General features: G+C 42.9%; 1 protein-coding gene across 2 annotated transcripts in view; it reads right to left on the bottom strand.

Annotated features, from left to right (window-relative positions):
- Positions 1-14,066, bottom strand: part of POLD4 (DNA polymerase delta 4, accessory subunit) — a 99,850-nt gene that overhangs the window by 7,632 nt on the left and 78,152 nt on the right. For both annotated transcript variants that reach the window (XM_069232938.1, XM_069232937.1), the window contains exon 3: positions 1,918-2,031. In XM_069232938.1, the coding sequence (XP_069089039.1) occupies positions 1,918-2,031 (114 nt within the window). The remainder of the gene's footprint in view (positions 1-1,917; positions 2,032-14,066) is intronic.

The raw sequence follows: 14,066 nt of genomic DNA, 5'->3' as shown, positions 1-14,066 counted from the left end.
ATGCAGTATGCATTATATCAGAAACACAGATTTACCTCCTTAATAACCCACATTACTTTGTGATTTAAAGGCAGAGGCTAAACCACAATATTTCACAAACTACACTCAAGGATTCTATGCCAAGTGTTTGGCTTTGAAATTCACAAAGTGATGGATGTAAACTAGTGAACTGATCTTGATTATTGGTAATTACTCCGGAGAACAAACCCAGGACCCCCAACCCCAAGCTTGGGGCTCTGTTGCATTAATTTTGTTTTTCAAAAATCTACTTTACTAACCATGTCCCTTTATATGGGACTTGGCTGCTTAGAAATGAAAGTGTATACAGAAGTAAGTGTGGTCTACTATATAAAATTGTCGCTAGCGGAACATGACCACTTATGGTGATCCTGGGCAAATCACTTCATCTACTCATGGTTCAGTTCTCTCATGTTTCCTCAGTACAATGCACAATATAAATCGCTGGCCATTTACACACCTGGAAGGACAAACCCGCTTTAAGGGCCCTTTTGTTGTGTCATGTTATGTTATGTGTATTTGTGTAGCACATAACTCACTCAGGAGTGTATCCTGGCACTGGTTATGCTGGCTTCTTCCATTGTGCTGTAGTTCACCTTCACACTACATCAAGGCACAGACAGGGGACAGTAGAGATGCAAAGGAAAGACCAAAATAGAGGAAAGAGGAGAACAAATGACTGAGAATGAAATGAGAACTATGCAAATGCAATGACCTTCCCTAAAAACTTGTATCTTACCAGAAAAAGGCCCAGATTTACAAAAGAGCCACAGAACACAGCGTAGCTGCCATAAATGTTGCACGGCATGACAGGGCAAGAGCAGGACAGCATAATGGGCCAGATTTACAAGGCCCTAGCTCCTCCTTGATCCACATTAGCGTAATTTATTTTACGCTAATGTGGCTCAAGGAGGCAATTTTCACCGCACCATATTTACAAAGTGGTGCAATTCATGCATTGCGTCACTTTGCAACCCCTTGTGCCACATTATGCGTGCGTAATGTATGCAAGGGGGGGGATTCCGGTGTTAGGACGCCCGCAAAAATGGTGCACCATTTTTTGCATCATTTTTAACGTCTACTCAATGCAGGCATTAAAGTGACACACCCATTTTAATCAAGAAGCCTCCTTGCACTTTGCTGCACTAGGGTCAAAATTGTCAAAACTGTTGACGCTATTGGCCTAACGTGTGCCATGGTGCGCTGTACTGTCGTTAGGTGGAGGTAGGGGCACGTAAGAAAAGTAGTGCATTTGGACCGATGCACCACTTCCTTGTAAATCTGGCCCTATATCTGCAGAGATATGGCTCTCTCCTCCCCTCTCTCTAGTGCAGGTGCAGATTTTAGCTGCCATGCACCACGCACACACCTTCGTGCCATAGTGCAAGAGTGTGTGCGTGAGTCTAGTATAGGTTTTGTACTGGAAAGGTGCCCTTCCAGTACAAAATACTGTGCTCAGACCTAATTTACAACTTTTCCTACTTTGTATGTGTGCCTCACAGGGCAACACAAATGCAAAGTCGGAAAAAAAGGAGAAATAAACACATTTCTTCTTTTACCACCTCCTTTCAAATGGCATTAACTTTTGGCGCCAGAACCTGCCTACTATTGTTAGTAGACAGTGTTTTGCATCAAAAGGCAGGGGTGGAAAGCCTACGTACCACCCAAGAAACACCCCCATTGATGCTATGTGAACGCAAATCAGTAATTCACATTGCTTTGCGTTACTTTTAGGGTACTTTCGAGCACAAAACAAGTTTTGCACTGGAAAGTAACTTACGGAAAAAAACATTTTTTGCTGGTTTGCGTCACTTTTGTGGCAGGTAACAAAGTTTACTACTTATCCAGGCGGCTGGAATCCAGGGTCGAGGCAAGGGTAGCTTTTCCACAAGTACTCACCAGTACACGGCCCGTATCGCCACTCGAGATCGAAGCTCCTCAGTCTCTCAAGTGCCAGCTCCTCATTAGGCGTGGATGCCACTGGTCTACTCTGGGGTAGGGTTTGGACACTTTCTGGAAGGGAAGAGATCTGGAATTAGCAGTGTTAGGATTCTGTCTTCTGCCTTCAGCTCACACCTCTGACTGTCATAGAAGGGTTACACTCTTGGGTCTGGGCTTTGCTACTAGAGGGCACTTGACTACCTTGTACCTATGTCTGTGGCGCGTGCACCAACCCAGAGCTAAACCCCACAGTATTAATGTAACATTACTTCCAATAGTCTTTTACTTACAGCTCTAAAGAACTGTACAAGCACAAAGCCACACAACTAGATGCCACCACTGACTTGCAAAGCATTTCCTTCTCCTCTCATGATTGTGCTCCAGCAAAAAGAGGTAATCATACCATTTTGTTGTGTTTCCCAGATTGGGTCCACACCTGGTGCACGTCCTCATCCACACAAGGAACTTGCAACCTTGAAAAGGAAGACTGGCCGGTGTCTCTCATACCTCTCACTGAGCCGTTCTTGAGTGAGGAGTGGAGTTAGGAGCCAGAAAGACATCATAGGGTTATCTCTCACCTGCAGTGGACAATGTGGAGCACCAACCTGAAGCCCGAAATCAGCACACACACAAAAGTAGTGGTATTTTACAACAAACTAATATTTAATGTGCATTGTTCTACCAAAAAGATAACAATTATTGCTATAATAACTCCGCAAAGAAAATTAAAACAAGGGTGAACCCTAAGTGCACCCCAATTATATTTCATCACGTTTCTAACCAGTCTAAATCCTACCTATAATATACTTTATTGATTTCAAACAGATTCTATTTAACAATATATATGCTGAGTCGTGTCCAGCCTGGCATATATTTATGCCATTAGGCCTAAAGTTGGGGGTTTCTCTTTTAGCAACTCTTTACCAACCGGTTCATTTATTTAGCCCCTCCCCCCACCCCCAAAAAATGACCAGGATCTTCTATACACTTAGGGGTATATTTATGGTGGTTTGACGTACGCAACGCAGCAAGGCTTCTTGCTGAGCTGCCCTACGCCAAAGGGAAAGGCCCGGAATTGCACCGAATCTATGAAATACTGTGCATTCCTGTCCTTCCCACCTGCGCTGGTGCCACGGTGCAAGGGTGTCTGTGTTGCATGCAGGATTGGTTTTGTGCAGGAAGGGGCACCTTCCTGCATAAAAACAATCCTGGGAGGGAAAAACGAGGAGAAACAGTGATATTTTTCCTCATTGCGCATCCCCAGGGGAGGTGTAACGTTTTAGGGCATCTCCAGGTTTACAAGGCTTTGTAAGTCTGGGGATGTGTCAAAATCCTTGGGTGTTGCGTGAGACCACCCACCGCAATGCCCATGGCACGCCTCCCTTGCGCAGAGTAAGGCAACGCAGCGACTTGCACTGCCTCGCATTATTCCATATTTATGAGGCCATACAAAGCCACGCAAAGAGGCTTTGCGTGGCCTCATAAATATGAGTGGTTTGCATCACCGTTGCCTCACAAAAAGTGATGCAACAATGGTGCTAGGGTCTCATAAATATGGGCCTTAGGCTACATGGTAGTCTATCGAGTGTAGAATGGTCTGTCCATGCTTGGGTCTTGTATTTGTTACACAGAACTGTAACAATGCTTGCATTTAGATTTCACGAAGTGCACAGAAGCTGCTACCACTGTATCTTAGTACCTCTCTTATGGAAGCACGTAAGGCGGATTGCACCTGCAGCACGAATCCACAACTACCGCAAATGAAAAACGATATGGAAAAATTCCTTCTTAGTTTTATTTTTAAGTGAACAACAGAAAATATGTGGCCATTGAGCAGGCAGAATTTTTTTTTTTTCCTACTGCTGAAAGGACCACCTTAGTACTGGACAGGACTGCCCTCTAACCCTGAGCTACTGTCATACACTTCAATGCATTCTTTGCACAAACTATAACCATGGCCTGTACTGTTTGTAACACCACATAAAATATAATAAAAGTTGTGCCACACGTCACACTGAGCCACATTTATCCTAGCTAACTGTGAACACTGGGACCCAGGGACCAGCACATAGCCATGCATGTATATCAGTGTGATGTGTCGCTGTTAAGGGCTGTCAGGACCTGAGGCAAAGATTAGGCCTAAACTGTCTTTATTTACTCCAGCAACCCATAGGAAACATTATAAAACAAACAAACAAACAAACTAACTAACTTTCCCATAAACCCTAAGGGAAGGAACAACTCTGTTTAACCAGTTATGAACCAGTCCATTCCACTCATCAGTGCTTCTGACTTCCTGTGTCCCTCTTTCTTCGTTGTCCCAGCAGCATTCAATGTCAGATGCCTCCACTTGGAGGAAGAATCCATTGCATTCTTACCTTGGGATGAAGCAAGGTGTAGACTGTGATGCCTTTCACAGGCTGAAAAGAGCGTGAACACCCATGGGGAACCCTCCCCCTGCTAGAGAATCACAGGGCGAGAGCACTGGCTGATCTTCCCCTATACTCAACAACCACAAAATCCCAGATGCTATTGAAGGACAAGTACCAAGGAGACCTGGATGGAGATGCAGGACCATCTAGGCCATGGCGTTCTACTCCAGACCCTCCGTCACACGGAAGGGGCCAGATAAGGTAGGAAAGACAGCAATAGTACAGACAACATGCTAAATCCTGTGGGTAACTTACACACCCCAATCCTCGGAATGGGCACCTGCAGGGAAGGTTGCCGCGTATGTAGTAGCCTGCCTCAGAAAAAGAGGTCCACAGTTGCCTCAAGGCAGTGTCCCCATCCCACCTTCCAGGGCAAGGTAACCCTTGCACGCAAAAGTGATTGTAAAAAGGCCAATTTTAAATAGATGAAGGACCCCATAACAAGGTATCAGCCGCTCCCGGTGCTCATGCCAGGACAATCTCCTTGATATAGCTGGACCCTTGGCCAAGATTTTAAGTATAGTAGAAGAGGCCAAAGAACCAGGGTTCCTGAGCTCCCCGCCAACCATCCATCTGGGTTCAACAGGCCGTGATTTTTCTGGGAAATGGCAACTCTGCCATTTCCACGGGCCAGCACAGATTGCTTTTTAATTAAAGTAGACCCTAAATAAGGAGATCCTGTCCCCTCAGAAACGGGTCCATTGGCACAGGGATTCCTCTTAGTCGACCCCTTTATTAAGAAGTTAGGGAAATCTGTGTCCACCTTTTCTTTGCTTGATATAGCTCATGCCTTGATAAAAAGTTATTTACCCCCAAGGTTTTCTTTGGGGCCAGTCATGCTAAAGGTGCTCGACCAGCACTTTACCATCACAAGCCCCATTCAGAGGGCATGGCTCCAAATGCAGCCATTGGCAAGGCCGGGGGTTTCTTTCCCTCCAGAGGAGTGGTGAGATACAAGGGTTCGAAAGAAGGCTTCTGTGGAAGCAATGCACAAGGAAGCTTTAGATGTGAGTGTTTACCCTTCTTTCCAACTAAGAGTAGTGGGGAGATTGGCAGGTTTTGTACATAATTGCCCCATTGGTCATTCGAACCACCCAAGGCTTTCATACTGAATTCTACAGATCCTGGTACTAAAACACCAACCCCTTCCACTTACTTTTTCACAACAGGATCGCCTTGTAATATTCATGGAGGTGTCAGATCGGCTCTTGAAAGACACAATATCCATGACACCCCCAGGGTTTGTGAGCAACCTTTTCCTGGTCGAAAAAAGAAGACAGGGGTCTACGCCAAGTAATAAACCTCAGAGAGTTCAATGAATGCCTAGTATTTCACCATTTCAAGATGGGAAGAATACACATCTTAAGGGAGATATCCTCAGGTACCAGGACTGGATGGTTCGAATGAACCTGAAGGATGCCTCATGATTCCCATCTTCCACCCTCATCACAGATTTGTACAATTCACCTATAGACATCAGGCTTATGAATACACAGCTCTTTCATTCAGACTCTCATCAGCACTGTGGTGCTTCACAAAGGAGCTCAGGCCAGTGATGGAATACCTCAGGTCCAGGACCATGTGCATCATTGTCTATCTGGATGACATTCTTCTTATGGATTAATGCCCAGTGGACTTGATGAGAAATCTCCTAATGACAGTGAATCTGTTAGAAAACGTAGGATTCATCATGAACAAGGCAATACCTATTTTGTCACCAACTCAGAGAATGACATTCTTCTGCATGGTTAAAGACTCCAAGGAGACTACGCTCAGTCTCCCTACAATAAGAAACAAAACCCAGACACAAAGTATGCAAGTACCTGTCCAGACCTTTAAAGGTCTCTGTGCCAGATTGTTCCAGTGGTGGGTCTCCTCTTATCCTCCATACAAGCCATTTTCCCTGGTTTGCACTACACAGCGCTGCAAAGGCTGAAGGCACACCACCCATGAAGGGACTGACATACCCTGAGATGTTTCGTCTGTCGGGGGATGCCGAGGAGGAGATAAAGTGGTGGCTCTTGCACATCAAAGCATGGATCAGTTGAGCAATCTTTGGGTTCATTTTGGACCTAGTAATAGTCGTACACCATCAGAAGCAGCTAGGGTGACAGATGTGGGTAGTTATGCATGGGAGGAAAATGGTCATAAAAAATAATTCAAAGTCCACATCAACTGGCTGGAACTTCTGATGTGTTTTGTTGCAGTTAAGTGCTTGACCAAAACACAAGTGCTTTGCTTTGTCCTCTTGACAATGGACAACATCTCTGTGGTGCATTACATCAACCATCTTGGGAGTACAAAATCCAAGGCTCTTGTAGATTTGGCCAAGAACTTCTAACATTTCTACCTAGTCAACAGGATGTCAGTGATGGTGGAATATATTGCTGGAACATCGAACAATTGGAATATTCAAGGTGATAGCAGGCAGGTGGGGCCCCTTCTCGCTGGACCTCTTCAACTCATGACTGGGTGGCTAGGTACAAAGGTAGTTTAGCAGGAAACTAGACCTGGAACCAGCAGCTACAGATGCATTCCTACAGGACTGCTGTCAGGAATCTGGCTTTGCATTCCCTCCATTCAATGATATCAAGGTTGTCTGCACAGGTGACAAAGCAGCAAGCGGACTTTGTTCTCATGAACCCAATGTGGAGATCACTGAAAAGTCCCAGGACTTTTTGGAACAGCCTGGACATCTCTTCAGTAAGGCACATGCTGACAGAAGCATTACGTTACAAGTCTGCCTGGATGAGACAGATGGTGTTGAGTCTTGCAAAGGGAAGCGGTTCCCGTGGGGTCCAATATTGTGCAGATCCCGACTTTCTTATCATCCTTGGCTTCAGACAGGATGGCTCACAGGTCAGTACACACCTTCAATTTAACTACATCAGTGGGCCACATTCCTAGTGATGGGTCTTTGGTTGAGGTACACCCTCATGTTAGGAAATAGTTGAGGGGAATAAGTCTTTCCCTTCACCTAGAACATAGGTACTCAGCACTTTGGGGTGGCAATAAAGTCCTGAAATTGTTTCTCTCCTGGCAAAGTAGCTGATACTTGTCCAGGATAGAAATCTTCTGTAATCTGGCTATGCTTGGATGTCCTATATCTTTCAGACATGTTCCAGATATCAGAGTTCTAAACATTACATGCATAGTTTTCACCCCAGAACGCACCACTTTCAATAATTCAGGAAGGACTAAGTCCAACTCTGTGGTTAGCTCCTACATTACATTCAATGGTCTCCCAAAACACTTTGTGGTAAGGTGCATTAGGAAAACACATAACGATGTCTCCTCTGCACTATTGCAAAATGATTCCACTGGGTTATTCAAGAAGCAGGGATTAACTCCAAACCATTCGGTGAACATTCAGCCAGAAGGGCTATGGCATTCAAGGCTTTTTTTCCTGGCTCGATTAGGGAATATCCTGAATGTAGCCAACTTGTCTTCGGATTCCACCTGTGAAAGGTTTTACTTTAAACCAGTCATAGATATGCTTGCACTAGTGGTACGTAAACTTGAACAAGGCTAATCCACGCGTCCGGTCCTGACGTAGAATATACAATTTCCTAGTTATTGTGAAGGAAAGTTTCATTTCTTTTAAGGACATGCAGGCGAGGATTATCCCTCCCACTGATTATATGTAAACAGATATCTACCCTGGGAAGGACAGCAGTGGCAAAATACAATTTACACATTAGCGAAGGACCTACATAACTGGTAAGCATATACCACTAATGTTGATGTTGATGTATGTTGTCTTGGTAAAAGAATTACCATATGAATGATCATTGTGACTAATGTATGGAAGCATACAGGAAATCACATCACTAATGACCAATCCCATATCAGCAGGAAATGAAAACACCAAAGAAGATTAAATGGGACGTATGGGTTTGGCTCTCTCGCATGAAGAGGGGGCACAAGAAGTGAGAAGCACTGATGAGTGAAATAGAACGGCTCATGATCGGATAAAACAATCTTTCTCCTTTGCCTAGGACTTACGGGAAAGTTAGTTTTTTGCCTTATAATGTTTCTTCTAGGGTGCTGAAGAAAATAAGGTGAAGAAAATTTAAACCTAATTCTTGCAACAATTTCATTAATAGAATTAAATATTTCCTTTACAATTCCTAGAAAATATTATATTCTCTCTGGTTTGTGTCTTAGTACACTTAGTAAATTAGTGACTGTTATGTTTTAGTTGTTTAGTACAAATTAGAGGAAGTTGTATTGTTCTGATACTGGAACCACTCAAACCATCTTTCTACCCCTATTTGTTTAGGATATATTGTACTTTAAAGACCATATTGAGCCCTAGCCCTGAATCCTAGTTCTACAGTAGCTACTGTGTACTGGTGGACATGGTGGCTATTCCAGTTCCTGTGGATGCCTCCAACAACTGAGAAAGTTTACTGCGACTGTTGAATCATGAGATATGGATTTCTGAAGTTTAGTACCCCTAAACCCCCGGTATTGGTAATTCCAAGTGCAACAATAGCCCATCTGTAATTCAGCCCCACTCAAAATGAGGACCCATATTATTAAAAGCTCTGACTACACATTGAGGGGGGCTATTCAGCAAGGTAAATGTATATGTGAGTACATCTACACATGTAAGTTTACTCTTACACTTTGGGGTAAATTTACTTCTTTTGGCTAGTCATCATTTCCAAGTGTAAGTTTACTTAAAAGTGTAGTCTTACATGTCCCCACCCCATGAAACCAGGGGGTGGAGCCTAATTTACGAGTGTAAACTTACTATTTGTACTTTTTCACAAATAGGGGAAGATCTCTGCCACCTTGGTGGAGAGCTCCGTACAAGAAAGATTCAAGACAATGATTACAGAAAGAGATGTGGCCTATTTGCTTGAGCTGCCAACTGTGAAAGCTGTTAACTAATTAATTTAGTATGTTATTTTTAAATGAATATTAATTGTTAAACAAAACAGAATAAAAACACACTACCTAGCAATTATATTTTTATTCAGCATTTAGCAAATTTAACTACAAGTTGTATTTAATTAATGTACATAAGGTGGTCAACAGGGGCTCGTTTGAGACGGAAACCTCTGAGGGTTTGGGCTGCAATATCGCCCCTGAGGCTTGGGTGGCCCACTTTTGTGGGATCTTTTCGGGGGCCCTATAGGGGACTTTGAGGGAATTCAGCATGGACATTCTCCAGACTTAGCTATTAGATTTTACCTTGAGGAGGTACAGGAGGTGCTGCACTTCAGCGCTAGCCATAAAGCCCTGGGCCCCGATACCATCCCTATGGATTTATATAAATACTGTCCCCAGCTTTGGGCACCTATTCTGTTAAATGTCCTCAATGCAGCGGTTAGTGTAGGAATCCCGGCCACTTGGAGATCGGCATGCATAGTACCTATTTACAAAAAGGGTAATCGTAATGATCCGAAGTCGTACCGTCCGATCTCATTACTTGACTCCTCAGCAAAAATTCTGGGTCGGATTATTTTAAGACGTATTGAGGACTGGTTGTCTGAAAATATAATCCTGAGCAGGGTTCAGTACGGCTTTAGGAAAGAGTTGGGTACGCTAGAGCAGTGTCTTAATCTACTTATGTTGATTGGCAAATATACACAAGCTAAGAGGGGCACCCTATACCTTGCCTTTATGGATTTGAGCTGCGCCTTCGACAAGGTCAATCGTAGTAAGCTCTGGGATAGGCTAATCAATCTGGGCATGGATTCCCACATTGTGGAGCTGCTCCGTTATCTTCACTTGGGAACCAATGCTAATGTGAGAGTAGGGCAGCATGGGGAAAGCTCTGAAATGTTTGAACTAAATAGGGCCGTGCGACAGGGGTGTGTTTTGGCCCCTACCCTTTTTATGCTATATACAAATGGATTGTATGATTTTTTGGTCGAAAGATGCAAGGACGCTCCAAAAATCAATGGCAAAAGTATCTCAGTTTTGATCTATGCTGATGACGCAGTTCTTATTGGCCAGCAACATGAATGGCCTACGTCGAGCAGTCAAAGCTTATGAAACTTTTATGTCAGCTTTAGACTTAGAGGTAAACTGCAGTAAATCACACTTTATGGTTTTTGGGAAGCCACTGAGTAGGGTGGGGGCGCTGAAAATAAAAGAACAGGTAATTGGAAAAGTTCAGGATTTCCCCTATTTAGGGGTGAACTTTGATGAAAAGGGTACCTGGAAACCATGTATTTCTAAGAGAGGGAGGTTATTTAACTCCACTGTAGGGGCCACGTTTGAGTTTGCTGCTAGGGTGGGCAATAAACCCATTAAGCCCTTACTCGAGGTCTATAGGCGTAAATGCTTTCCAGTTCTAATGTATGGGGCCCCACTCTGGGGTTACACAGAAAATAGGGCCCCCATGATTGAGGAAAATCGATTTTGTAGAAGGTTACTCGGGGTGGGTCAAAATATTCCTGGGTTTTGCCTGCATGTTGAACTGGGTCTGGATTTCATAGAAGACGCCATTAAAATAGCTCCCCTTCTATTGTGGATTTCTATTTGGACCAATGAATTTCCGTCCCTCAACAGGGGAATTCTGCGGGATTGTTTACTTTGTGCTCATGCTAAGGAAATTCCCTGGTTGGCTTATATAAGAAAGGTAGCCAGTGTATTGGGGGCACTCAGACATTTTTGACGCACCAGAGGGTTTAACTAGATATGATAAACAGTGGGTGAAGGAGAACTTTAAAAAAATTGTAGGGGTTAAGAGGGAGGAGGTAGAGCTTAGGAAAAAATTAGTGAGGGACTTTATTATGATAAATATGGGGGTGGGCCCAGAGACCTACCTCTTGGAGGTTAAAAACATATGGGAAAGGACCCTCAGTCCGCGATTCTGCTTGTGAGTAATCAGAAGCAATTTGTGTTTTCCGTTAGGGCAGTCTGACCAAAATTCAATAAAACTGTGTGCATCCCCGCAGACCTTAATTCATTTTATCATGTTTTGTGAGTTTTATGCACCTTTGGGGTACGTTATCTAGTACCCCTTTTGAGGGACAGGGGTTTTGTGCAATATCGCCCAGCCTTTATGTGGTTGTGTATGACTTCTGATGCATTGGTGTGGCAAGGGATAGGCTCCTTTTTAAAGGGAGCTGTAACATGGCAGAATAGTGTTAATTTTTAACTTTTAATATATATATTTTTTTATCCTTTTGTGGAACCATGAAATGAGTACTGTAATTTTGAATGTAATCATTTTTCTTAATAGTTTTTTGTAAAATACTTGGGGAGATGAGGGTTGATAGTTATGAAATATGTTTCTCTGTTTGTATGTTTTTATGGTTGAAAATCTTTTAACCGAATAAAGTGATTTGATGATGATGATGTACATAACATCTTCATTTTTAATAATGGTTTACAATTTTTTTCTCTTAAATACGTTAACTTAATTTTTGAACTAGTAACATTTAATTATTAAATTTGCATATTTTTTCAGACATACATACTGTACATTTGCGTGCAAACACACACATATAATTTGAAAGTCTAAATAATTTTAGCACACTTTCCTCTGGGATGTTATATTAAGTAGCTGCCTCCATTACTTTTCTATGGGAGTGTGTTACAATACCTGTGAGTGGCCTTGTGCGGTGCAAGATTTATTCTAGGGCTGGGCTGGAGGACATTTACTAATGTTTTGTGACTTTAAGGGCAGTAGTAACTTTATAATTGTAGTTTGTTAATAGCAATGGTCATAGGGCCTGATTTAGACACTCCATAATACTCCGCAAAACCTATGCTCTGCATGCCGTATTACTAGTGCCTTAGGGATTAATGCACTTGTTGTACTGTGGATGGGAAATCCGTCACTTCTGTGATTGGGTGTTTGTAGTAACATCCCTAAGCTCCTTCTTACCCCTTCCTACCCCCTTCTTATTCCTCCTTAATACCCTCCCATTTAGAATCAGATATTTACCCTTTTCGCTCCACTCCCCTAGTCCCTCCCACATTTGCTACTAAAGCAATAAATGTACCATACATGCGGAGAGATCTCTACATAGAAAATATTTGAGAGGTGGAGATTTCCACCTGTAGGTTTGTGAACTGCATTTTGTAGTAAGTAAGTAGTACTACTTTCCACAATACAAAATCTAATTTGTAACTTGGTCCCTGAGTTTACCGGACATGGCTAGTTTGCCATACTCTGGGCCTCATTTACAAGGCCTTTGCACCATCATTGCTTAATTTTTTTCTACTCAGCGGTGGTTCTAGCAGTACTTTACACAGCTTCAGATTTACAAACTGACACATTGTAAACATTTGTAAACCCTTTAGTCAAATTATACCTGGGCCAGGTATAATGTATGTTGGGCAGGTCTTTCCACAGGAAAAAGCCACGCAGAACTGACGCAGTGAAATTTACAACAATTTACTGCATCATTCTTTTACCGTTCCTGATAGCTGAGCTGCAGGTGTAAAACTTATGCAGGGCTTTTCTCTATGGGGGCCTTCTCGCATTGCTGGAGTAGCGTCATTTTTTTTAATGCTAGTCCAGCATTGCGTGAGTTTAGCACTAACAGATGCGTCAGAATTTCTGACTAATCTGTAAAAACGTGTGCCATGGAGCTCTGTATTGTAAATACAGCCCATCCATGGCGTCGTTAGGGGATCGTAGGGCAGCGCAAGAAATCTGATGCATGGGGGCCAATGCGTCAGATTCTTGTAAATGAAGTCCTCTATCTGCGCTTCAAGACCTCTACCACTACTTGCCACAGATATCGCCTTGTTTTACTGATGGCAGACCCCGCAAATAAGCCTCAAAGAACCTGTTTGAAGATTTAAAGAATTAAGGCAGAGCCTTAACCTTGGGGCAGCCAAACCCTTAAGGCTCTGGTTTGTGTGAGTGTTTATCTTTGTTGCATTTTATCTACTCTCAAGCTTTTAGGACAACACCTCCAAGGAATGGAAATTGTTGTTATAATTGTGCATTCCCAAGATCTGGGCCAATGTGCATCAATTACACTGCCACCAAAAATGTGTTCAGGAGCTCTGGTGAATTTTGCTAAGTTCCATGAAAATCAGTCAATGGGGAATAAAATGGTAAAGGGTTGTGACAAAAACCTCCAGAAGGGCTTTCTCATTGGTACAAATCTCCTGAGCAAATGCAGTCACCAAATTTGGAAGAAAGGTTCTGAAATTCAATTCAGTAGCTTATCAAGTATTCAACACAAAACTCCCATACAGAGCAGTCAGCTGCCTGCACTTACAACTGTAACCGAAAGGTGGCAGCGTGGTTCTGTGAAAGGAAATGAATCACATTCGTTATAGAACCTTACAGATTTCTTAAAAAATCTCTTTCTGAGTGGCAATAGATGTCAGAAAGGTCTAACAGTTTAAAATCTCATCAGTTACAAAAGCAGTCTTAACGCCTCTCTCCCTGGAGTCCATCACACCCATCTGCAGTCAGCGGCCAGTCTCTGTGCAAAGCTTCACCTTTCAGGACTATTCACATTACTTGGACAACTGGTGAACTCTCTGGTGTTTTAGCCCCTTTCACCTTTTAAAATGAACGTTTTAACCTTTTAGTGGGAGATATATTTATGGTGGGAGCAGACTAAAACATTTACAAAGAAGTGCTGAGACACAGAGGTGGATTTTAAACAGTTAGATCATGCCACAATATAATTAAGGCTCCCAGTGTTCTGTTTTTACTGATTTTTACAGATAAATACAGGCAGA

Source organism: Pleurodeles waltl, chromosome 4_2 (genome assembly GCF_031143425.1).
Source record: "Pleurodeles waltl isolate 20211129_DDA chromosome 4_2, aPleWal1.hap1.20221129, whole genome shotgun sequence".
Lineage (NCBI taxonomy): Eukaryota > Metazoa > Chordata > Amphibia > Caudata > Salamandridae > Pleurodeles > Pleurodeles waltl.
Note: the sequence above shows the minus strand (reverse complement) of the source record. Positions and strands in the feature narration are given on the sequence as shown.